The sequence below is a fragment of the Budorcas taxicolor genome, chromosome 6 (genome assembly GCF_023091745.1).
Source record: "Budorcas taxicolor isolate Tak-1 chromosome 6, Takin1.1, whole genome shotgun sequence".
Classification (NCBI taxonomy): Eukaryota; Metazoa; Chordata; class Mammalia; order Artiodactyla; family Bovidae; genus Budorcas; species Budorcas taxicolor.
In genome coordinates this window covers 68,101,924-68,129,339 of record NC_068915.1, presented here as the reverse complement: position 1 = coordinate 68,129,339, position 27,416 = coordinate 68,101,924, and the positions used below count along the sequence as shown (strand labels likewise).

Genomic DNA, 27,416 nt, shown 5'->3' with positions numbered 1-27,416 from the left:
GCAACAGAATAGTCATTCTTTGCAGGCACACATAAAATATTCATCACAGCAGACCCATTTGGTCACATTTCAGACCATAAATCAAACCTCCATACCTGTTAGTGGACTGAGACTACACAAAGCATGTTCTCTGACCATGGCAGAATTAATGATAGATTATTTGGAAAAATCCTAGTAGTTGGCAAATAACACAACACACTTCTACATAATCAATGGGTCCCAAAACAATCACAAGGGAAACAGGAAAATATTTTGAACTGAATGCAAATGAATATTTAACACCTCAAAACTTGTGGGATACAGCTAAATAAAACAAATTCAGTAACAAATTCATCTTAGGGCATATTTTAGCTGAACTGAATCTATTTGGTAATGATGTGGCTGTTATTCAGCATTACATAATGGGGCTTTACATAATGGGGCTTAATTCACTGATATTTATTGATACTCTCCTTAAAAGGCAAAGATTTTTGCAGGCTGCTACCAGAGATAGGAAGAAAGAAAACACGCAGCCCTTGAACTGTCAGAAAAAATGCAGGCCTGAACCCAAACTCCCAGGCCAAGCTAGCGGGACACGAGGGCCATGTAAGTGATGATCCTAAGTGACGGTGGAGCCAGGCAGCTTGGCCCAGAAGCTGGTGATAGAGCGAGCAGCAGGGATACAGACAAGGCTCAGATAGCGCTTGGCACCGCACAAGGCAGGGGGAGGCGGCAGGTTCAGCAAACAGCTAGTTCACGGTCAGCAGAGCACAGGCATCTTGCGGAAGGGGAAGCCTGGATGGAACTGGACTGCAACGGCCTGGGGGAACCCGGAGATGGGACCTGCAGCCAGAACCCGAGTGTGGTCCTGGACCTACTGCTGCACAACCAGGGGCCCCCAGTTCACCCCACTCCTTGGTGAAGGAGAACGAAACCATCCCATTCATCACTCAGCTGCTAGGGAAGCAACTGTGACGTCCACATGGTGACTGAAGCACTATATTCACATGGAGGCGGTGGTGCTCATAGCTGAAGGTGGACAAGTGGCCCAAGGCTGCGGGAAGACGGACCAAGCCCTGCTGGTGTGAGTGCCTGGTGAGAAGGGAGAGGGCGTGGACAAGAGGCCACGGGGGCAGTGCCGGCAATGAGCACGGCCTCAACCCCCAGGATGTAGCAGAGGCACAAGAGAGAGGCAACGGAACGAGCCTCTGTGCCCGACCGAGAAGGGACAGACAGCCGGGTTGGAGGAAAACTGGACCCAGTTCTAAAGCAGCAGATATGTGGGGAAATTTCACTTCCAAACAAGGAAGTTAGAAAATACAGTTGTTCTGGTGAAAAGGCAAGATGCTTCTAAACAAAACTTCACCCATATGATAGGACACCGCTGACTCAGGGAGGAAAAAAATCTTGAGAAGGAAAACACTTAATCCTGGAAACTATGCATCTACTCTAAAAGCATCTGATCAACAACTTCTAGATAAAATTATACAAATGCGATTGAGTGAAACACTGCATCTGAGTTTGACCGTATCACTTCTAACATCTATACATTTTCATGCGTGTCCTAATTTTTTATCTGAGGCTGCAAAAATTCACATGTGAGGACACCACACTGAACTTACTGGTGTGCTGCAGGTGCACCAGATCTCGACAGCAAATAAATTTTTGGCTAAACTAACAGAGCCAAAGCGAAGAAAAAGTGAAAACATCCACATGGTGGTAAGAAAAAAAAAGCACTGTTAACTGAGTTCTCTGCTTAAAAAAAAGAAATCATTAAAAAAAAATCATCAGTCAAGAAAGCCTAATCACCTGAACCCACCAAGCACACAAACAGAACAGAAAATTACCATCCTGCAATAGCGCATAATCGGTATGTACGGGCCACGGACAGTGAATGAACACAATGCCAACTGGTGCCTCAGGATTTACTCACTACCTGTGGTGACCAGGCTGAAAAATACAGCTTTGTTTCACTCTAGTAGAACCACCGTCCCAAACTTGGCCTGGTTCACTGTGTGACAAACAAGATGATCATTTTTCAAAATGACGACTAGAAACTACATTTGAATCCTGTCCATTGAAATTAGCTTACATTTGCAATTCAAATGATTTTCAGGCTTGATCCAGCACCCCAAGTGAAACCGGCTTCGACCTGACTACCTTATTCCAGGAAACTCAATGGGCGAAGGTTTGCTGTTTCGTGAGAAGGAAAAGCTTTTCCAAGCTTACCTAAGAGCTGTTTAGAACAATGTCTATGATATACCCATTTACAATTACTTCTAAGCCAATCACATGGCTATTAAAGGCCTGTCACTAGAGCTTTTTGTTGACATACTACATTCTTGCCCAGACTCAGCTCGGGTAGAAAGTCTCTGTGTAGAGAGAAATTCTAACTAGCATCCTGGGAGTAGCTTACTCAACTTCCTTGCTGTAGCATGTAAAACAAACCTCAAAAGGCAGTGAAAGGGGGGAGGGGGGAGAGAGAGAGAAACATCTGGATAGGATCCAGAGGACTCACCCGTGCAAAGTCAAATGCATATCTGTAAATAAGTTTAAAGTTTGTAGAATCATTTAATAATGATCTTAAGTAATCCAAAGTATTTCTGAGTTTTTCTGTTGTATCACATCTAGAAAAACAGAATAAAGGCAAATTATAACCTGAGTTTTTTCTGACGTGGGGCAGTAATATAAAACACAATCCCAAAAGACAATAAAAACGCTGGAGTTGGAACACGTCCACGATGAGCTTTTTTTCCTATGCTTTTCAAGAAATTTCGAATGTACGGAAAAGCTGAAGGTCCTGTAAATAAGCACCCACGTGCCCATTCCCTGGGTCCACCATGAACACTGTCCCATCTGTGCTCTCACACACAAGCACTTTTTTCTGTGCCTTTTCAGAGTAAGTTGCCAACATAATGCCACTTTACTCCTAAATGCCTCAATGCCATCATCACTCTTAATATCCCAGAAATGTTAACTTTCTTAGCTAACATATGACTCACGTGCAGATGTCCCAATTTTCCCCCAGCTCCTATCTGCCATCAGAGATCCAATCAAGGCTTATGCACTGCTCCCAGGTGTCTATCTCCTTAGTCTCTAGAAGGTATCCTGCCTTTTTTCTGTCTTTCTTGACAATCTCATTTTTGAAGGGACCAGATAGTTGTTCTGCAGAATCTCAGTTTGTCAGATAATTTCCCTATGATTACACTTAGATTAAGCACTCATGGTAAGAACACTCCACGCTATGTGCTTCTCCTCCCACGAGGACAGTCCGTTCCATTACTGGTGATACTAAGATGACTCATTTGGTGAAGGTAGTACCCGCCCATCTCCACTTAAACGTACTCTTGGCCCCTCTAAATGGTGTGTAACCTCGAGGATGATACCTTGAGACTGACAATCCTGTCCCTCAACAACCTATCACCAGGTGGGTTCAGCATCTGCTATGATCCCTGCCTAAATCAGTTTTACATTTGAGGATGCAAAATGGTGATTTTTCTAATTCTATCATGCTTTTACACTTACAGGCCGGAACTTTTCTATAAAGTTCCACTCACCACCTTTCTTAGTTTTGGACTAAAGGACTTTTGCTACTTCCGTTACTGTCCTCATTCTTTATGGTGCACAACTGTCCCTCCAGTGTCGTTCTGACACGTCCCCACCATCAGTCTCTGAGCGCATCCTCGCTTTCTGACACAAGATATTCTAGTTCACCTTGTACTAGTCTCTCTACCCTAGACTTGAAATCAGTTATTTCTCCAGGAAGCCCTGGCGATGACAACCTGTTTCCACAGGTGACACACTTTATTTTCCTCATTCAGTCACTCTGTTGTGTTCGACTCTTTGCAACCCCATGGACTGCAGCACGCCAGGCTTCCCTATCCTTCACCACCTCCCGGAGCTTGCTCAAACTCGTGTCCATTGAGTCGGTGATGCCATCCAACCACCTCGGCCTCTGTCATCCCCTTCTCCTCCTGCCTTCAATCTTTCCTAGCATCAGGGTCTTTTTCTTAAGTAGCATCACAGTCTTTTTCCTAAGTAGACTATTTGGCTATTTTTACAAGCTAACTTTCTGTTCCTAATACTAGCCTTTAAAATTGAGAACCAAGAGTCATCATTTTCACTGGCAATATTAAAGACTTTCTATGCTGGATGTGTTTCTTTGTGTTTCCCTATAGAGCTTTTACCTCCTACCAAGTACAGATAATACATATTACAAGTATTAACAATGCAATGATTTTACATACTTTATTAAACCAAAATATAGTTCATTATAGAACACACTGATTTATTTTCAGCACTAAAATTGTGAAATTTCTGCAATTTTTTGTAGCCATCTACAAAAAGCTTCCCATGATCTACTGAGATGATAAAATATCTAAAAGTCGAAAGTTACAGTAAATGTTTCACTTCTGAGTTTACAAGAATTTAGAATATCCTTGACTTCTTTGAAAACTAAAAAAAGATTAAAATTAAGCTAACTTTAGAAGTCAGAAAAGGCTTCTTTAAGGAACTGACTTGTAGGGTGGGAGCTGAAAGATAAATGGAAAATAGATGTTTTTGGAGAGGAGGACCTTCTAGATTAAAGGAATAGTATGCATAAAGGTCTAGCAGCATGCCAAGCCTAAAGACTAAAAGAAAATCATGTGACTAGACTGGGTAGAGTAAAAGGGAACATGGTCCAAAAAAAAAGCTGAAAGAGAAGTAGGGCCAGACCATAAAGTTTTTGTGGTCCACAGTGGGTTTGCTTGTTTGGGGGTTTTTTTTGAATACCTAGAAACAACAGAAGCTACCTCCTATCATGAGGGTTACCATGATCAGGCTTCCATCTTGAAAAGCCTACTCTGAATCTCTGTGGAACAAGGTTAGGAATGGGGGGGAGGGGTGGAGACACTGAGTGATAGCCTAGTTAGACAGTTAGTGCCAGAACCCATAGGGTTCATGGAGGCTAGAAGGATGCATGAGAAGGCAGTACGTGGGAACCTGCGAAGCAGGAGTAGGAGCAGAGCTTACTGTGTATTGGGCTCTCTGCTCTACGTTTTGATCTTCTTACCACAGATATATGAGTAATATTTTATAAGTAGTAATATGGGGGAGGAGAAAAGAGAAGGGAAACAGCTAACCCCAAAACACCTAAGGCTGGAATTCCCCTCTTCATTTGGAAAAAAGGTTAAGGACCAAAACCACAGGACAGTGGCCAGATTTGGGCCAGCTGGTTTAGTTTAGCTCTGCCCAATGAAAGGAAGAAGAGTAGCTGCTTCTAGATCTGCTTCAGCAGATTCTAGAGCAGGAACCACTGCATAGCTGAAAGAATATTACGCAGCTGCAAGGTGAACGTGAAGTTCTACAGCAAGCTGGGGAGTAAGTCCAGCCAGCACTGGCAAAGATGTCCTGACACTGCAAGACGCATAGAGCTGGTCTGGAGAGTCACACGTAAAATGCCCAAAGTAAACTTTCACTTCATGTGTCTATTAAAGAGAGGTTAGAGATGATGCTGTCGATAAAGAGTTTAGTGTTAGTATTAGTCATTTAGTCGTGTCCAACTCGTTGCGACCCCACGGACTGTAGCTCACCAGGCTCCTCTGTCCATGGGATTCTCCAGGCAAGAATACTGGAGTGGGTTGCCATTTCCTTCTCCAAATAAAGAGTTTAATCTGCTTTAAAAGGGGCCTGGTCCCATAGAGCCCGTGGACTAACCCCCACCAGGGATCCAGGCCGCTGAGTCACCCTGTCTGAACCATACGTTGCCATCTAGTGGCCACTCAACAAGGTCATCTGCAGACAGCTCTGTTCCAACAAAGATGTGAAGCAACAGGCTTGGCCTGAGACTTCGGAAAGCAGCCACATCATTCAGCCCATTTTCCCCAGCTTTCTTGTGTACCACATACAAGAATGAGGTTGTCACAGAGTGATAGTGCCACGCTGCTAAGGGGCATCATATGCCACAAGATAATATGCACATATTGTGGAATCACTGCTTATTTGAACGGTGCTGCTGAAACATAATCAGAAGTAACAAGAATGAGGATAATCTTCAAAGGTTGTAAACTCAAAGGTAGTTCTCTTCTATTACTCAGGGACAGCCTTCACCCTTCACTTAGTCAGCCCAGAGGTATTTTTCTAGCCCATCATCAGTTCTATGCAGTTAGCCACAAGGCTAACATACTTTTTGGTTTTGTTTTGTTTAGCTTAAATGCTCTATAAGCTTAATTCATCAGCGGTAACCTTAAACCCACATGCTGGAACAAGACAAAAAATACAACAGTCAATTAAAACAAGAGCTGGGAATTTCCTGGCAGTCCAGTGGTCAGTACACTGTACTTTCACTGCCCGGGGTATGGGTTCAATCCCTGGTCAGGGAACTAAGACCCCACAAGTAACATGGCAGGGTCAAAATAAAATAAGAGCTGTGCCTTCTTTAAGAACCATTGCAGGAGCCTGGAGATAAATGTTCCCTTCCCCAACAGCTGCTGTTGCTTTTTCCAAGAATCACGAAACACAGCCCTGGAGAGGCCAAGCATGCAGCTCCTCCAGACAGCGTCCAGGAGACTGATTTCTGGGTGCCCCATATTCCATCACGTCAACCTTCTTGGTTTTAGGGACACTACCAGAGACATCCAGGAAGTGGCAGATTCAAAACTCCCTGGTTCTAAAACCCCTGGGCTTCCTATTTCTAGCATGCACCCACAGTACAGTAACTTCAAACAAAAAAAGTCTTTTTCTTAAACTTTAATTTCCACTTGAGTCCAAAAAAGTTCACTTGACAGGTTTAATAAACCCAAAATGAGAAAAAAAAGGAAAAAATTCCAAATAGAAGACAAAATAGATCATTCAAAAGATGGACTATTTTCCATCTTTAGAAGATATAAAAGACTGGCCTCTGAGTTTTCTTATTTATTGGGTGCAAATACCTTATAAATACAAGTAGCATAAACAGAAGTGACCTTATTACTTTTGGATGTTTTGGCTGAACATCGCTTCCAAGCTCCTGCCTCAAATGGACTTTGTCTTGTTCCTGGCTTTTGTTTCCCCAGGACCTAGAATTCCGTGCTTGGCACATCACTGCCACTCAAATATTTGCTGAACAAATGACGGATCTAGGGAGGCAGGAGGGAGAGGGGGGTGGAAATACATAAAACTTGAAATTGCACTATTTTTGAACTACAAAGAACCTTAGAGGTTATTGTGAGTAATCATCTTCACCTCACTGATGAGGAAACTTACTCTCAAGTTTCACATCACAAAAAGAAAGAAGATTCCTCTTTTTTTTTTTTTGCAGTGGATCAGGTTTGTTACTACACATTAAACCTTAAGGACCAAGCGGCAGCATTCTCTGGGAACCCACCTGCCACCACTTGTGTCACACAAAGTGTCAAGCAAAGTCCCAGCAAAGAGCTTGTGGAGCACCCCCTACCCCGAGAGCATAGATGCAAGGCCTCTTTCAGGGAACTGCAAAGTTCAGTTCCCAGACAACGTGATCCTCAAAACATGAGCAAGGCCTTGCACTGCGTAATATTCTTCTATAAAGGCAAATGTAAAAACGAACCTAGAACTATATAAAAATGGGATATTATACCCTCTTAAGACAAATGAAAATGTGCCTGAAAAAATGCTGATGATACCTCCTCTAAAGCCTTGAATAAAATCTTGATTTAACCTTGCATTCATCATTACGAGGGTACTTAAAAAGGACCAGCCACCCTGTGTTCTATCCGGAAAGCAACAGAGAGAGGCAGTGAGGAAAATGATGCAAGAGTTAGTAGGCTTAACATCACGAGAAGATGTTTCCCAACAGGATGAACACAATCCTATGAGATCCCAGAGACGCAACCCCAAAATTCTAGAGCATGCTGAGGAAAGTGTATTTGCAAAAGGGTGATTTGGCTTTTACCTAAAATGCATGTGTCATGAGATAATAGTTGTTAGAGGAAGAATGTGACTGAAGAATCAGAAGTCCTAGGTTTTCTTCCTACCCCTAATCCCATCGCAAATCACATACCCCTTTGAAGCCTGTCTCCTAAGTTGTAAAATGGGCAGGATGAAGTCTGATCTGTCAAGGTAGGTGTGAGGATCAAATAAGAGAACAGTGAAAAGACCTCATAAAAGTGTACTAAAGCACAGCGAAAATAAAGTATTGTTACCAACAACAAAGGGACGATGATATTAAAAGTTGACAAATTTCTAAGTTATTTAAATAAAACCATTAAGCCACTCAATTCCAATTTTAATACAAGTCTATTATTCCTACTTAAAGTAAAAAGAAAAAGCCATTCCAAGTACTTTAGATCAGTTATTCAATACTATCCTAAGAATTAGCACTTCCTCTTTTAATACCATGTGAAATGTTTCATCATTCACCTCATTTGTATCTTTCAGTGGATAAAAGAATGACAATTTACGTTTTCCTGAGTGAAACTCTTAGCAAACACACACATAAACACACACACACACATGCATGTAAGCACCAAGTGAATACATAAAACCACCAATTTTTTCCTCAACTCTGCACCAAGTAACATAAACGGAATCTTTGTTATTACTAATTTTTAATCACCAGAGTAATGAAATTTTAAATTTTCACAAAGCTAGTGTGAGAATATATTGAATAAAAGATAAATATCTTCACTTGTAAGTTATACTTCACTCAACTGTTCTCACTAACTATAAACCAGATGCTAACACTATGATTTTAAACCTATTCTGTCGAACATGGTAGCCACTAAACATACACAGCAACTGAGCACCTGAAATGCAGCTAATGAAGACTGAGATGCATCATAAATGTAAAATATACACCAGATTTCAAAGATTCAATACAGAAAAAAAGTAAAATAGCTCAGTGATTTTTAAAATATTGATTAATGTTAGGATGATAGTATTTTGGATATTCTGGGTTAAGTAAAATACATTAAAACAAATTTTACCTGTTTCTTTTTCCTTTTTTAAATATGGCTATTAGAAAATTTTAAATTATATATGTGGCTCACATATATGAGAAAAGGATGATCCATTTCTATTGAGCTGCTCTTGAAGAATACTAAAATAAACAGTGTACATTATATAAAAACTTCAATTGCTAAAATTTATCCGTAATAGCCCTCCTCCACATATGAAAACGGGGCTTGGTCTTCACACCTGTGACTACAGGTGAAGCCTGCCCAGACCCCCAGGCTTTCCTCCAGTCACCCAACCCAGATGAGGTACCAGAGGGAGGCCATCACCCAGGGGATAGCAAGGACCCCCACTCCCACTCCCATCCCAGGGCAGCCTCGGGACTTACTGTAGAGAAGTCATTCCTTTTAACCATTCCTGTAGAGTAAAATAACCCATATTTTGTGCATCCAATTTCCAAGCTAGGACAAGCATAACTACCTGTTTAAAATAAAACAAAGCAGAAAGACCAATCAAATCAGGAGAACATATCTCAGCAATTAAATACATTAACATCACACCAAATGTTCACAGTAGTTTAGTCACTAAAATATGAACAGGGTAACTTGAAAATGAGTTTTAGTTTGGCAAACATCTAGAAGTTTGATAATTCAGTCTGCTGATAAGGGTTTGGACAAACATGACTTCTGTTGATGCCTGATGGTGAAAAGTATAAAGGGATTAACCTCTCCAAAGGGTGGCTCTGCAGTATCAAAACTGGAACCAGCAGTTCCACTTATGGAAGTTATCTCATAGATACACCTACACATGTAAACAAAGCTGAACAGGCATCAAGACTTACTACAGGACCATCTGTAGTAGCAAGAGACTGAGAACAACCAAATACCTGCTAGTAAGGGACGACTTAATACACCTTTGCTAAACACATTCTATACAAAGGAAAACAATGTCACTAATGAGACAAATGAAGTGGGGCCATCAACACAAATACAGAACAGTTTCCAAGACGTAAGTGAAAATGAAGAGAGACGTGCGGAACAGAGTGTTAAAACCCAAAAGGTAGGTGGTGGGACAGACAGTGGACGTATCTGTAAATTCAACTCTAAAAGGGGGTAGATGATTTTAATGTAGCCCAACATTCCCTGGTGGCTCAGACGGTAAAGCGTCTGCCTGCAATACGGGAGACTTGGGTTCGATTCCTGGGTCGGGAAGATCCCCTGGAGAAGGAAATGGCAATCCACTCCAGCACTCTTGCCTGGAAAATCCCATGGACGGAAGAGCCTGATAGGCTGCAGTCCATGGGGTCACAAAGAGTCGGACACGACTGAGCAACTTCACTTTCACTTTCTTTCACTTTCCCAACATTCCACGTCTATGGCGCTGTGCCTGCAACAAGCACAGGCTGAACAGACTGCCACTCAGTCACTTCTCAGTGGGCACCATCCTTGCTTTTAGTGGATCTTCTGAAACTCTGCTGATGTGAGCAACTGTGGCAACTGGTTTGTGGCACTGCTCACCACTTTTTCACTTAGATGTTTTAGAGAAAAGGGTGGCACCAAGACAGTTATGGTGAGTTTAATAAATACCTGAAGGTATAAAAGACAAAATTACATTTTGAAGATGCCTCCAGCTGCAAGCTCTCTGGGGTTCTTACACAAGGACAGAGCTGAGGCCTTCTAGATTAGGGAGAGAGGAGGAGGCCCTCCCACCTCATCTACCTCAAGACCCAAGGCAAGATGAGGAGTAACTTAAAAACAAAGCATGCCATTCCTGGAGAGGTGATGAAGCAGGATGGGGCCTTCCTAGGACCAGCCTGCCACTCTGCAAGGCTGGCAATCTCTGGACAGTCACTCATAGAGAAGGGAACTCGAGTTCTCAACTGGAGATCACACATACCCTGAACGGCTGTATGTCTGTTTGTTGTAATAAAAAAAAGGGCAATGGGAAGAAAATACATGTTCCTATAATACAGTTGGCTGGGGACAAGCAGACATGGCATTTGGCAGGTAATCTCATCTCTTTACACCAGAAGAACTGCCCCACACCATTAAACTGCAATCTGGGTCAGATGGTGCCCAACTGAGTCAGATGATGGTGATAGTGAGAGGAAATCAGGGTGATATAACATAAAAAAATGAGGTAAGCCAAGACATGGAAGCAACCTAAATGTCCACAAACAAGGGAATGGACAAAGAAGACGTGGTACATATACACTTTCTAATTCAAACTTGATATGTTCTCAAACAGTATCTATACGCAATCCTCCATTAGAGAGATTAAATATTCCACATAAACACTTGTTAAGTTAAAAAAAAACAAAACAGTTATGGCAAAGGAACACACACACACAGTATGCCTGTCATGTGGCCAAACAGCCAAAGCAGTTACCACATAGGAATTTCTTTACACAAAACAGACCTTTCCCCAGGACAGCCAATAAGAAGCTAACTAAAGAACTTTATTGTTCCCTTAGTAAATGAAAGCTGACCTGAATTTTACAAGCCTGCTTAAATTTCATAAGCTATAAATATCAGGCAAGGGGAAGATTTTAAATACTTTGAAGTGCTCACTTATCAATACAGATAAGCCTTTAAAAAAAACTATTTCAATGTTTGTTTTTCAAATAATTTCTAAAACTGGGATGCATCCATACCTGATGGCTTATCAGATTTACTTAATATTTTTCCCTTTAAGTGATGAATAAAATAATAAAATTTCTATTAGTGGCATCTTAAATTGAAATACAATAATAAGTACTTGGGAATAATAATTGGGTCTTTTAGTCTTCTATGCAATTCAACATTTCAAGATTATTTCTATTCCTACAGAAATGGAGAACCAAAGACTCATAATTACCAGAAAAGATAATAATAGCACCTATTTTTTTATTGAGTCCTGGCATTTGGGGGCTTCCCAGGTGGTACCACTGGTAAAAGAATCCACCTGCTAATGCAGGAGATCAGGGTTTGATACCTGGGTTGGGAAGATCCTCTAGAGGAGGAAATAGCAACCCACTCCAGTGTTCTTGCCTGGAAAATTCCACGGACATAGGAGCATGGCGGGCTACAGTCCAATGGGGCTACAAAGAGTCGGACATGACTGAGTGACTGACACATACACACACACACACTGGTATTTGGGGGTGAGGAACTTTAAAGAGCTGGGCCTCGCTAGTTTTTTTGCTTAGAAACAGCTGCAGCACTCCTCTCACCCAACAGGCCTTTCTCCCCTGAGAGCAGATGCCCACTTAATCCCTCTGACACCTGCGGCCTGACACCTCCCAATCTCCCCACCATCAGGCCCTGCTGCCCATCCCCCTGATTACATGCTGACTGCCGTTCCTTGAGTAGAAACTTGGGACTCCTCTCAGAGCCAGCTCACTCTCGCCCCTCTTACACTACCCTCCAGAAAACACTTGTCAACCTTAGACCATTCCCTGTCAGGAAACTTCCTTCTTAAAGACAGTGAAATGTTCTTTTCTGGCTATGTTCTTTTCTGGCTAAGGACCAGATTAAGCAAAACACTACTGACCCAGCTGTCCCCAAACCTCTGCACCAATCTGAATAATGTATCAAGACATCTGAACTAGAAAGATGGCTTAAAACGCAACGTTCAAAAAATTAAGATCATGGTATCCAGTCCCATCACTCTATGGCAAACAGATGAGGGGAAACTGAGAGCAATGACAGATTTTACTTCCTTAGGCTCCAAAACCACTGTGGACAGTGACTGCAGCCATGAAATTAAGACACTTGCTCACAGGACGGAAAGCTATGACAAACCTAGACAGCATATTAAAAAGCAAAGACATCACTTTGCTAACAAAGTTCTGAATAGACAAAGCTATGGTTTTCCCAGTAGTCATGTATGGATGTGAGCTGGACCATAAAGAAGGCTGAGCACCAAAGAATTGATGCCTTCGAACTGTGGTGCTGGAGAAGACTTGTGAGAGTCCCTTGGACTACAAGATCAAACCAGTCAATCCTAAAGGAAATCAACCCTGAATATTCATTGGAAGGACTAAAGCTCCAAAACTCTGGCCACCTGATGCAAAGAGCCAACTCACTGGAAAAGACCCTGATGCTAGGAAAGACAGCAAAAGGAGAAGAGGGCAGCAGAGGATGTGATGGTTAGATAGCATCACTGGCCCGATAGACATAAATCTGAGCAAACTCCAGGCGATAGTGAAGGACAGGGAAGCCTGCCATGCTGCAGTCCGTGGTGTCGCAAAGAGTTGGTCATGACTTAGCAACTGAACAACAACAACCTGAACTAGATCACTTTAAAATTAAAAATACAGGGCAAAAATCAGTCCAAAGGCTCTTTAGAAAATTTGAAGTGTTACTGGGAGGAAGTGGGGAAGATGTAGGCATAGAAATGGTAACAAAAAATTTTTAATAGAATTTCTTTGTGAAATCTCCAGGAGCATGACATATCAGCATGGGCACCAGGTTATCTCACTAATACTCTAATGAAAGGGATGATCCCTTGGGAGCTCTACCAACATATAAATTCATTGAGGATGAAAGAAGTATTTGTTAAACTGGGGGCTGTAATACTAAACTGTATAGCTAACGAGCCAGGGCATTTGTATAATTTTTTATTTTACAGTAAGACAGATGTGGGAATAGTAAAATATTCAATAATAACATGATGATAAGAATTAGGCAAAAATAATTAAGCATGTAAAAAAGTTCTAATTGAATTTTTTAAGGGAAATACTTAGCACTTTTACACTAAAAATCAATCACTTTCCAAGCTAAATTCAACTGGAAGTGAAGGAGCTATGAAAAATCCTTGATAATTACAACCTATCCAAAACTCTTATAAATAATTACTTCTTCAAAGTCCTGGGCAAACTCTGCATTAGTCTGGAACAACTACAGAGGACAAAGATACACAATGCCATCAGTCCCCTGGTTATCTGTCATCAGAGGTACACACGCACACTCCACTTTTTAAACATCTAGTTTAGTTACTTGATTAGTGAAATTAAAGAAATTAAGAAATTAAATGAGAAAAAAAAAAAGACTAGCTGTCGTTATACCATATCAACTGCAAAAAAAGTTCTGCTTTACAAACCAATTCAGAATGGAACTTATTTCTTAGATTGCCTCATAAAAACTAACATATCCTTACTTCTTTACTGTTGCATTATTTGTTGAGACAAAGTCAGATCAACTGAGCTGCCCAAATTAGTAAGTTAGACTTACATTTTCTGGCTCGACACCAATGTCTTCACAGAATTTCTCCATGCCCTCAGGACCTACAACATCATCAGTACCTGTGATGAAATGCAATTTATATAAAGTAAATCTAACCATGTACAGATACTATTACTACTACTGTAGCATTATACTGTTAAAATACTTATTATTAAGATCAAATAACACCTAAAGACCATAAACCCTTTCTGAAGAAAGAAATTACCAAGTGTAAGTTGAAAAATATTCTGGAATTTAAGTTCTATCTTTAAAGGATTCTGCTTTGTACAATCATTTACATCAATTTATGGCCAAGTACTTCAACCTACAAATAGATGTACATATAATTGATATCTAAAGATAAGGTTATAGGTATTCAATTTCTATTCTTTAAAGCAGCTTATAAATCTCTATTCTTATTTTGATAATAATTTCAACACATAAAATAAATTTTGGAAACACAGTAAAAAACCACCTAATATTCTTTATAAAATTAACTGGGAAGTAATATAATTGTTTCTTTTACACAGAAAAAAAAAATCAAGCAGTCTTTTTGCTCTACACAAGGCAATAGCCCTTTCTTCACACTGCATGTTAGCTCTCTCTCTTCCTGAAAGAAATGTCCACACATTCCAGCTCTATCGCATCCCCACTCATTCTTCAACCACAGCGACTGTTCTCTGTTCCTCTCCCCCATGGAAACTCCCCTTGCCAAGGCCACCAATCAGCTCTAATTACCACATCCAATAGACACAGTCCGTCTCTGTTTTACGCGGCTTCCCTGGAGTAGCTGGGATTATCCTTCCATAGTGTCTCAACCCGGGTCACCGCCTCAAACGGAAGGCCTCATCCCACAGCTCCCCCTTCTCCTACATTCTCAAGAGTCAATCAATGGTCCAGTGTGCTGCCAATTTTACTTTCCAAATATTTCTTAACTGCTGCCTTATTATTCAGACATCATTCTCTTACTTAGATGACCATAGCAATACCCTCAGGGTCTCCCTATTTCCAGAGCCTCACCCTGCTCTGACTCACCCTGCACACAGCCATCTGGAGGGTCTACCTCAAACATAAACTCCATCCTGCCTTAAAATCCTTTGATTTTAAGTTTCCTGCTATCTATGGATGAAGTCCAAAGTCTCTGGCATATCAAATAAGGTTCTTTATGATCTATTGCCACCCTTCCTCTTCAGCCTCGTAACTTTCCACCTTCAAATCAAGTTTCCCAGAAATAAAAGAATCAAATAAATATTGCTGAATGAATAAAAAGTAGGATCCAGAAATACTGATCCATGGTTTGCTCTGCACACATACGTTGACATGTGGTACTAATACATGGTACTACACGTGGTACTGCTCTTGGGGCCTCAGTCCATCTCCCTCTCCCCTCTTCTCATGTGAGCTCCTTCCATCTTGAAGATGGGAACCATACAGGCAGTCCTCCCAATTTCCCCACCAGTGGAGGCCGGATCAGGCAGTCCCCATGCAACGCTAGGAATACTGTCTCCACATACGCATCAAGTCCCAGCTCATCTACCTTTCCTTCTAAATTCCAACAGAGTAAGAGCTATTTATTCTTCTTATAACCTCAATCTACTACCCTGGCATGAAGTAGTTGCTCCATAAATTTTATTGAATGAATGGATGGATATCAGAATACAAAAATCACTCTACAATCTTCCACAGCCTTCAGATGTACCAAGCTGCCAAGATCAGCAGAATCCATCTAAATGCCTTTGTTATTCAAATATTATCAACTGGGCACATCCTGGAGTTATTCACTGTAGAAGTAGCTGACGAGGAATAATATATGGTCCCTGCCCACCAAGACTGGAAATAAAGTACACGAGTAATTTTAATACAAAGTAATACCTAGATCACCAAGTATAAGGGGGTTAGTCTCAACAAAGGGTGACAATTAAAACCACCTTGCACACTTGTTGGTCAGTTCTGTGTCACTTTTCTCCCTTCTAGTCCTTGGCTTCTCTTAAAATCCAGACTCAGGCTCTTCCACATAACCTAGCCGGAGCAAATACTTTTTCTGCCTGCTTTATTTGCCTTTTAATCACAAATGTGTTATTTCATGACAAATAATTTCCTTCCACATAGTTCAAATCTGTTACCTTTTTGGGGACTTTCAGTTTTTTTCTCCTTTTATTTTACATGTTTTTCAATGTATCCTTCATTTTGTCTTATTACAGTAAAATCAAATAAAACTTTACTTAATTTTTAATTTAGATTTTTGGGCAACATTAATACATACAATGATATGAAATTTCAATTAAAACTGAAAATAAAAGTGCTAAAAAAGCAAAAGTTTTCCTTCTAACCTTTCCCTACGCCCCAGAAGAATTTCTTTAAAAATCCTTCCTCAAATAAGCTATTTTATAGAATTTTAGCTACAGTAAATATATACATATTTCTGTTAAGTTTTTCAGGCAATTCTCTTTGGCCTCCAGGTGCACAACAATCATTTCATCTTCAATGAATCATTGTTTTTGCCTCCTCCTTTCCCGTATTTATGCCCCTTCTTTCTTTCTCTTATCTAATAGGATTAGCTAATAATCTCCCTAAACAATGGCAAATATGAAAGAGTGAGAACAGGCACCCTAATCTCAGTCTTGACTCAAATGGGAATACAGTTAGCATTTTATCATTTGGGTCTGTGTGTGCACATGGGCTTCCCAGGTGTCTCAGTGGTAAAGAATCTGCCTGCCAAGGCAGAAGACCCCCTGGAGGAGGAAATGGCAACTCACTCCAGCATCTTTGCCTGGAAAATCCCATGGACAGAGGAGCCTGGTGGGCAACAGTCCATGAGGTCACAAAGAGTCAGACACAACTGAGTGACTAAGCACACACACGTGTGTGCATATACTTACATGTGCACACTCGTGTGTATTACACAAATGATACATGAATACATTCATATGGTGAAACGTTCAGAGAAGTCCAAGTGAAGTAAAGAGAAAGCCCGCCTTCCTCTTCTTACCAGGCAGGCATGTATACTCTTGGGCCATTTTGCTACGTATTTGTGTATGTGCAAATATATAGTGAGATGTGGTTCTGAACTTGTTTATCTGCACACATGGTTCACACCGTATCCTGCTTTATTTCACCATCTGGTAATTTTCCTGTGCAAACACCCAGCTGATATTCTGTACACTGCTCCACTGTAGGTCACTGTGTGTGTGAATTCCATGTTTCGTAGTCCTTATCCTCATTCCACTACCGTAAAGTATTTGGGCTATGAGATTAAAGAGCAACGATATCCGATGGAAGTATTCATCTATTTCTAGCCTGCTAAGCAGTTCCGTTTGTAGGAACAGATGAGTTTTTAGTATCTACTGAAAGGACTCATTGGGAGGTGGTTACACAAAGCTGAGAGAAAAAAAGGTACTTCACAATCTTAAAAAATTTTTGTCTTTGGTTTCTATACTTTGTGATCTAAAAAAAACCCTCTGCTACCGATTCCTGAGCCTGGCAAGCCACCTGCCCTTCCCCTGCCTGGGCACAGGGCCTGGGGGTCTCCCAGCTGGCTGTCCCACTCACACACCCTCCAACCCCACCTCCCCTCCCTGTCAGTGCTCATCAGTGACGGTGCTTCTCCACTTGTCTGTTTACCACACAACAAAATGAGCTCCAAGCACAGCACTTCGGCCGTCCACACACACTCGACAGCCTGGCATGCAGCAGGCCCTCAGAGGTTTGCTGAGGTACACTGGGCAGTGGTGACATTAAGTTTCCCATGCTTTTTTCTTTTTTTTCATATTTTATGCAATGCCATATGCATCTGTGTATTTTATAAAAAGCAAGGTTTTAACAGCATGGTTTGCAATGGCACGACTCATATTACTTTAATGTTTTATCCTAAAAAAATTAAAACAGAGCTTATCAGTCAACATTACTTAAAGGCTACCCATAATCCTGTTATCTCCAATAACTTTTCCTTTTTTCTCATTATCATTCCCATGCACACATTTAGATCTATTTGTAATCACATTGTTCATTGGGCTTATGGGTGTACTGACACTAGACTTATCATTTATCTGTAGAATTGAGCAATCTTAATCTAACAAAAGGGCTTCCCAGGTGGCTCAGTGGTAAAGAATCCTCCTGCAATGCAGGAGATGCAGTTTCAGTCCCTGGGTTGGGAAGATCCCCTGGAGAAGGAAATGGCAACACATTCCAGCATTCTTGCCTGGGAAATCCCATGGACAGAGAAGCCTGGCGGGGTACAGTTCGTAGGATCACAAAAGAATCAGACATGACTTAGCGACTAAACAACAATCTAACAAATAGGCCACTCGCTAACACAAAGTAGATTACAAGTAGGTTTGAGGGAGATGGTTTAAAAGCTATGGAATGCCCTGGTGATATGATACTAGAGGTCCATTTAGAAGGTAGATATACTGACAATAATCTAGAAAACAATAGTCCTCCCACTTTCACTGCTATTTTAAGCAGGGACTCCTAATTAAATATATTTAACTTTTCCATGAGGGCCCAAGACCATCATGGTACAGTTTCCGTAATCGCACCACGCTGCATCACTGGGGCGAAAGGGGCCACTCTGTCTCCTTCACCGACAGCCCACTGCTCCTGATCCCTAGCCTCACTTTGCTAAACCAAAACACAGCTCTGCGATAGGATCTAATTCAAAGCGGAGATGAAGAGCCTACAATCAGGACTTGCAGAACTTTTAGAACTCACATGTGTGAGCTTCAGTGTGACTTAAATGTTGGCACTTGGGTACCTGCTCTCACCTCTTATTCTTAGATATATTTCAGAAGGTGAAAGCCATCAGATAAATTATTTATGTAAAGCTGGTTATTTAATGAGATTCCAGCTTCAGACAGAGGTCTAAACAAGACACTCCCCCAATCTTGCCCTCAGCAACACTGTCTAAAGTCAGAGGACTAGAGTACCACAGCACCAAAGTCAGTAAACCTATAACCACAAAGAACAGGACAAGAGCCCCAGTCGAGGAAGTTTCATTTATCAAATCTCTGAGAATCAGAAACTGAGTTGGCAGGAATTTTAAAAGGCAAGAGGTTGTATCCTAAGAGGTGCAAAGGAGGGCTAGGCTCAGGCTACAGGAGGGCGGAGGGCAGAGGTCAGGGCAAGAGTGGAACTGAGAGCTCTGGGAAGAATGCAGTTCCATCTGTGTCGTGGGACTGCACTGCCAAGGCCCCCTACCGCCCTCCACTCCACTCTGCTCAGGTGTTCAGCCTCCACGGCAGGAGGCTATCTCCCAGGGAACACAATAACCCCACAGGGGAGGGCCCTCCTCCGGGCACCGGGCCCACAGCCTCACCCTCTGCTCCCAGACTGGCCCGGAGCACAGCCTGTCAAGCCTCCTGGGGACCCTCACCATGTGCTTTTCCTGAATAATACTGATCTACAGTTTTTATTCATGTGGTTGGGATATTAAGAAATGAAAGAAGGTGCCAGGTGGGGCTTTTAGTTACTCCCAATTTCAAGCCATTTTTCCTGATAAGATACAAAAGAAAAGGGGGGGGGGGTATAAAAATAGGGAGAGGCATACCACAGAAACTTCTTGCAGTAATGAACCCCACAACGAACCACCTGGCAGGGGTCTCAAGGAACCTAAAGAATGCGGCTTAATCTTCATCCCCAAAGTCACCTTTTTGAACCAGAGAAGAGCAATCAAGAAGGAAAAACTGTACTGTGTTTCCTTTTAAAGGAAAACAGAAGTGTGGCTTTTACTATGGAAAAATTTATATTTGCTTATAAAGGAGGACACAACAGTATCAAAATGGCTGTGCGATGGTGGTGGGATTAAGTGTACTTTTTCTGTTTAAACTTTCCTTCTTATAATACATGTCATAACAATAAATGTGAACCAATATAAGAAAGCAAGAGATTTTCATAATCAAAGTGACAGAAACACGAGAAAATGCTCATCACTCAGACCCAAGTACTGAACACCTGGAAACGTGCCGACTGCTTTCACTAGGAACAAAGTGTCTTCAAGAGAGTCATGCTTTCAAGATGTAAACATGAAAAACAGATAAATTCTAATACTATGTAAGTGTTTACACTATGTGTCCATCCCTGCAAATAAAAACCAGCTCAAATTAGTTCAAGTGACAAAAGAGAATTCACTAGAAAGACACTGGGGCAGCTCACAAAAATCCAAAAGACTATAGGAAATCAGGATCACATCCTTTCAAGCCTACCACCGGAAGAGAAAGAGGCTCTTCTTCCAGTTTCAATCTGAAAACCCCAGGACATTTTATCTGATGGTCCTGATCTGGGCTACCTGCCAGCCCCAGGAACAATCTTTGTGGCCAAAGAGGGCAAGACTTTTATCAGGAAAGGGTGGGGTAGGAGCAAAACACTGGCCTCCAGAAGAATTCTCATTCTGATACCCAAGAAAAGGGCATCGAAACCAGTTATGATTTACCAGAATGTCCTTCCTGTAAGAGTACAAAGAAGGTTATTAAGCTAATGAAGCTAAGAGATGTACCATTTGCTTGTCAAATGGAAAAGTGGAGAAAAACACTCCAGGCAAAGGGACCACTGTGAGTTAGCTGTCTTTTCTCCCGCAGGTTGGGGTTAAGGGTGTAATGGATTGTTAGGCAATGACATGTGTGATCTGGACATTTTTTTTTCTTCTTCAAATTAGACAACAGGCAACCCATAGACCCTGATTGGGACTAGAGACTGATATTAAGTAAATCGGTTTGAAGGTCACTGGAACTGTCAAGTGGATACGTTATGATAGAAATCTGGTGGGGAAGAGGAAGGGTAAAATAGCCTTCAGTTCAAACTTGTCTGAAAGTTTTTCCCCCCCTTTTTTTACACCATACACAGCCACAAAAACAAACAAACCTTTTATTTCAATATTATTCAACCAGATATACTAAACTGCAAAAATGGGATTGGTTTTAAGATATTTTAAACAACAAAACCAACACTGTCTGCCAAATAATCTTTCAAAATAGAGACACAATATAAGAAATTCCACTGCGCTACATAAAGGTTCAAAGCAACAAAGCCTATTTTAACTTGGACGCGTGAACCAAGCAGCCACCCATTACCAGCATTTTCAACAGGTTTCCTAGCAATCCAGAGTATTTCTCCCAAGTACATTTCATCTTTTCAGTTCCCTTCTAGTGTTCTGAATTCTTTGGCTTAGCTGCTGGCTATAAATAGAACCTTTGGTGATTTGTTTCAACTGTGCTCCCTCTTGAAAACAGGAAGACACACATACACAGACACACACACACCAAATTCGAAAAGTACTCATTTTTTAATTCTTTAGTTTCCTCTAAAGTACTCTGTATTTTTATGAGGCTCAGCCTTAGGTGATATGATTACCTACCTGCATATTCATAGAACCATTCTAAGCACCTCTTACTTGAAAAGGCTTCTTCTTCAGTCTTTATTCTAGTTGAATCATATTTTCTATACATGCTAGAAATTGAGAAAGGAGTTTCAGAAGTTATTTAAAGATACTGAGTTTTTTAAGTAACAAATAGTTTTTATTCTTTTACCCAATCAGATACCTAGTTAACAGGTATTTCACATACGTTTAGAATATTCCACTTCTTGCATCTGGAAGCGTCACCTTTAATAACTATAGTTTTAAACACAGTCATACCTAGTATAGAATTAAATGGTAAGCTCTTAATACAGGTTTTTATCTGATGAACAAAAAGCTAGTAAAAACTGAACAGAACAAGTATCTGATATACACCTTTCTACCTCTCCAGCCAGAACCAACTACAGAAAATAGTGAGATGCAGCAAGAAATGTCGCTGGTGTTTTCTTCAACTGAAGACCCTAGAATTCAATTGTGTTCCTGAATTAAGTTCTCCTAATGCCCATGTCATCTGAGTCAGGCTGGGCACAGACCACGGTCTAATGAAGAACCTGGCAATAGGAGAGACCTCCAAGGAACTTGTTAAGCAAATGAAAAGAAACATCAAATTATGAACAAGCCTCCAGGGGAAAAGAACCTCAGGAAAAAGAAATACAGAGAAATCCTGGCTCCTGCCCTTCTCCTGGTGTGTCCCATGTGGAACCAGTGCGTAAGCTGGAGAACTGAGTCAGCAAGCACAGAGCCTCCTCCTGCACTGCTGTGACCCTCGTCAGGAATTCCTTATCTCATGATGACATGGGGCTGAGGAGCCAGACATTCCCTACTTGGGGAGGGGAAAAGAAGCAGTATCATTACAAATAGTGATTTCAATAGAAAAGTTATAAGCTTTATCCCTTATTTATATGTGAACAGTTATGAATACAGCTTTTATTTATGTAACATATAATATCACACATAATTCTTTTGAAGTGAGCATTTATTCATGATCAAGACTTTCACCACGGATATCTGTATATACTGCTAATTAGAGATTCTGGGTTTTTGTACCCAAAAAACCCCAAAATATGTTATAGGGTATTAAGATACTGAAACCACAAACCACTAGTTTTGTATTTCCTCTATAAAAAGCAGCCATACCACCTGGAAACAAAGGTGGATACTGGCCAGGGGTTCAAACAGATTTGCTCTAGTCCTGGGTTTGGACATTTCTATCTCAGCTCAAGGTCTATAACTGGTCAATTAACTGGAGATCTATATAAGATTGTAATGTCTGAGTTACTTGACAATATTCTACCTAAAAAAGGACACTGGAATAACACTCAGAAAAAAATAAATAATACATGCTACTACATGGAAGAATCTCAAAAAAAACGATACTAAGTTTAAAAAAAAAAAAGGCATTTCACATAAAGGTTCATTTATGTGAAATGTTCAGAAAAGGCAAATATGAAGACACAGAAAGTGAATTTGTGGTTCCCTGGGGCTGGGAATAAGGACAGACAGACTGTAAGTGGGTATCAAGGATCTAACTGGGGTGAGAGAAATCTTGTAAAACTGGTTTGTAGTGATGGTTGCAAAACTCTAACTTAGTAAAAATTACTGAGTTGTACACTTAAAACTGTACACATTGTGGTATGTAAATAAAGTTTTTCCAAAAAAGACCAAGAATGAAACTCAACTAAATCATCCAGCTATAAAATTAGTTCCCCATGCCCTGGGTGACCAATGAAATGCTATCAATGAGAGTACCTCACACCTTTCTGCAACTCAACTAACCAGTTTTTTTGTGTGCATTAAAACACTGTATTTTAATGAAACATAATTCTAGTTTTAAAAATAGTGAGTGAGAAGAGGGGCATTATTTTACATTTTTGCAAATGCTTTAAAAATATGGCTTTATATTAGACTGTCCAGTTCTCATTATCTGTTTCTACATTCAGACTGTTGAGATATACTGTTCTGGTTGAATTAGTGAAGAAAATTCAGCCTTGTACAGACTTGAAACTGGCTTTATCACGCTAAAAGAATTTAGACAGTGAAAAAATAGTAAGTGCTACATATAGCCATGCTATGTGATAACTAGAATTTAACAATTCCTTGATAATCATATCTGTACCACCAAATGGTCAAGGAGCTTGGCTTCATAAAGCTGAATCACTGGTCTAAACGGTGCTGGTGATTATTGATTATCTTCTAAATCACGGCTACAGTTTTTTCAGATAATACTTTCCACTCATGTGAGATAGGAACAGTGACACGATTTTCATGTTTTCAGAGTCCATCTCTGTAACCCTCTAAGAGTTGCAGTATATGAAACATCACAACGAGAAAGAAGCAGAAAGATCTCATCTGATCCCTCTGATTATCAATATGGCAATTCAGGCCACATCAGTGAAGTGAAATGACCTACACAGCCAGAATGGAGGAAGATAGGAAAAGGCAGAAAAGATTGAAACTATGATGTTTGTTCATTGTTTAAAAAGAGAGAGAGAACAAAAGTGGCCATTAAAATCTGGCTGAAACAGTAAAAATGTCTAAAATAAGCAAACCTAACAGACCTCGGGAGTTACCAAAATTAGCAAGTCACTTGTCTGAAAGAAAAGTGGTTTCAACAGTCTTATTTTTCATGGTTCCTAACAAATCCTCACTCTTCAGGGAAGGAACGTCAGCTCAGCTAATATTCCAGGCAGGCTCAGAGCACTGAGGACAGGCAGCTCCCTTCAGCCACGTGGCCCAGGTCCTTGCAAAACCAGCAATGGGAATCCTGCTCCTGTTGCAGGTAGGGAAACCCTCTTAAAGAACAGATACACACCTATCCTGAGGTCCTCAACGGGCACAGACAGCAAGCCCTTAAAAGGAAAGAAACTCTGTACCAGTTTTGGTGGATCAATGGCCTAAGATAAAACCTGAAATTTCTAAGAACCCAGATTACCTAACTCGTTCTTATTTCATGAACCCACACATTAAGTATCACGAAATAATTACACTGTGAAAGTTTGCCTGGCAGAACCAAAACGACATTCCAGTCGGTGTTCGTGTACCTGGAAGGCCCACACTGGGCTCATGCATCAGTGTGCCTCTTTGGCACGTATGCCATCAATGTGGATCCACTGTCTCTGCTACGTACCTATCGTGTCTACTTTTCTTGGCAGAGAGATCATCTCCAGAAGCAGGTCTCCTCTTTTTCCTCGGCGGCATCACTTTACTAAAGCAGTCTGAAGAACTGCAAGACCGCAGACTTCCTACAAGACACAGTGAAGAGCACAAAAGTAAGGACTGCCATGTCAAAACTCTGCTGAAGAACACCACCACTGAATGAAGAGCTCTCACGGTTTATGCTACAAAGGGTTTATATGTTACCTGAAAATGCTATAAGGTGAAAATATGGTTTTTAGTTCCTCTTTGAGAAAATGTTACACATACAATTTGGATCTTGGGCAAAAGCTGACATGATCTTCAGCAAAACTTCCATAGAACTTTTTAGCTGTTTTGCCACTTGAAGAAGATTCTGGTCTTATGGTCAGGGTTTTCTGAGACATAACTTCAATTTGGTAAAAGATATTAAAAATGTAACACCATCACAGGACACCTGTTGAGACTTTACCATGTACCAGGCCCTGCTCTTAACACTTATATGTCTGAACTCACTTAACCTCATGACAAGTTTATGAAAACAGAATAATAATGCCTACGTAGATAAGAAAATGGAGGCAGAAAGAGGTCAGGTAAGTGGCAAAACTGGAATTCAAACCCAGACAGTCTCACTTCAGACTGTTTTAAATCACTGTAAATTAAAAGACAATTACAAGCCTATCTTGGCACAAGTACTAGCAGAGATATTATGTCATTGGTTCCCACAATAACGCTGCATGACACGCAGGGCAAAGACAATGATCTCTACTGACAGATGGGAAAAGCGAAGGATCAGGCACTCAAGAGACGTTCCCAAGGTCTTGGAAATGCTAAGTGGTGAGCTCTGGACGGCATCCTGCTCATCCGCTAGGGCCTTGGTGAGAGGCCTGGCCCTCAGAGAGCAGGCACTAGGGGCCGAGTGCTCTGCACTCTGAGCAGGAGCTCCAGCTCCTCACCTGTCATGTGGCTTGAGCAGCCAATGACCTATCCTGGGTCTCTGGTTCACCATCTGAAAATGAGACCTTCTCAGCAGTGTTCTGAGGTAACTCTTTCTCAGGAGTTTTCTGAGGGGAAAACATCCACTCAGCAAGGGCTCAGGTGCCCAGCGTCACGTGTAGACAGATGTTGGCAGCTGAGTTTCACAAGAGAGGTATGTGCTCAGGCCAGAGCTCCACATTTACCTGATCCTTACAACCACCCTACGACGGAGGGCATCCTTAGCACCCCTGTTCCTACAAATAAGGAAACTCAGGCAGAGAGATGAAGCAGTGGTTGGAAAGCAGCAGGTGGCATCAAGGATGGAACCCAGGCAGGCCCTGGCTCCCTGCCACCACTCACTGTCACTCCCACACGGCCGCAGCAGCAGAGGCTGAGAAGCAGGAGACTGAGGCCAGAGCCTGGGAAAAACGAAAGTACCTCAGTTGTGTCCGACTCTTTGCAACCCCGTGGACTGTAGCCCACCAAGCTCCTCTATCCATGGAATTCTCCAGGCCAGGACACTGGAGTGGGTACCTGTTCCCTTCTCCAAGGGATCTTCCCAACCCAGGGATCAAACCCAGGTCTCCTGCATTACAGGCAAATTCTTTACCATGTGAGACACCAAGGAAGCCCAAGGATACTGGAGTGGGTAGTCTACCCCTTTTCCAGGAGATCTTCCCGACCCAGGAATCGAACTGGGGTCGCCTGCATTGCAGGCAGAGTCTTCACCAGCTGAGCTACCAGGGAAGTCCTTAGAGCCTGGGGGAGTCTGGATGTTGGGGACTTGGAAAAGAAGATGAGGACCTGGGTGGGGAGAAAACCTGGGTGAGTGCACTGTCCTCCCGGAGGCTTGAGGAGGAGGAGTGCGCTAGGCAGTGGGTGGCGGCGGGGGAGGCAGCAGCAAGGGGCGGAGGCGGAGGGGCTAACGCTGGGGAACGAACCCAGCAAGCTGCAAAGCATGGACAGCTCTTTGCAGAAGGCTGTTCAGAAGGCAGGGAGAGAGATATCAGTAGCTAACGGTTTCAACATGAAAAGAACAAGGGCAGGGACTGGAACCTAAATCCTGGACACACTCAGGCTTCCACCTCCAGGCGATGTACTTTCAGAAGAGGCCAGCCAAAAGCACCTCTCCTGAAACAAACCAGGACAATGGCGCCAGCGAGGGGCGGGTCCAGCACTGGCTATTGGACCAGGCTGGCTCCTCAGTGCACAGGTAGAGCCCACTAGGCTGGAAAGATGATCCCTGGCCACCCTTCCCAGAGCTCAACCAGGGTTGGGGTAGAAGGATCTTCAGAGACACCAGACACCCGCACATCTCGCTCACAACAGCAGCAAGAACAGGAAGCAGAAGAGCCGGAGCAAGTGCTGCCACCATACATACCCGTCCGTCCTCCCTGCGAAACCCAGTCCTGTTTACAGTGACGCACAAAGAGGTCTGAGGGGGCAGAGACCCAAGCTTTTGCAGATCGCCAACAGACAAGATTTACTCTTGTCCAGTAATGCCTCAGGGTGGGGCTCGCAGAATAAAAAAAGTGTGACCCAACTTGCCGGAAAGCCTGCCACGCTTCTCGGAAACGAGCAACCTTGAGGCTTGCTTCTCCCTTCGGATGTGCACGTGTGAAGGAGAGACACTGTCTCCCGGCTCTGGTCACAGTCAGGCTCTGAGCTTCTAGTCTGGCACTGACCTCTCCCTCCCACCAGTGTTTGCAGAGCACAGAGGAAATGCACCCCTCTCCCCAGCCCGTGGGAAGATGACCATCATTTAAAACAATGTTTCCACCAATATTCACCAGTAAGATCTGATCACCACCAGCTCCTCTACCGTTGCCTCTTCCTGCAACACTGCCATCATACGTTAACTAACTTTTTCAACTTTCTTTTTT

At 42.0% G+C, this 27,416-nt stretch overlaps 1 protein-coding gene across 1 annotated transcript in view; it reads right to left on the bottom strand.

The window, feature by feature from the left end:
- DCUN1D4 (defective in cullin neddylation 1 domain containing 4) overlaps positions 1 to 27,416 on the bottom strand; it is a 70,910-nt gene that overhangs the window by 13,693 nt on the left and 29,801 nt on the right. The window contains 5 exon segments of the mRNA XM_052642152.1: positions 2,498 to 2,606; positions 9,260 to 9,351; positions 14,085 to 14,155; positions 21,424 to 21,515; positions 24,551 to 24,665. Coding sequence (XP_052498112.1) covers positions 2,498 to 2,606; positions 9,260 to 9,351; positions 14,085 to 14,155; positions 21,424 to 21,515; positions 24,551 to 24,665 — 479 coding nt within the window.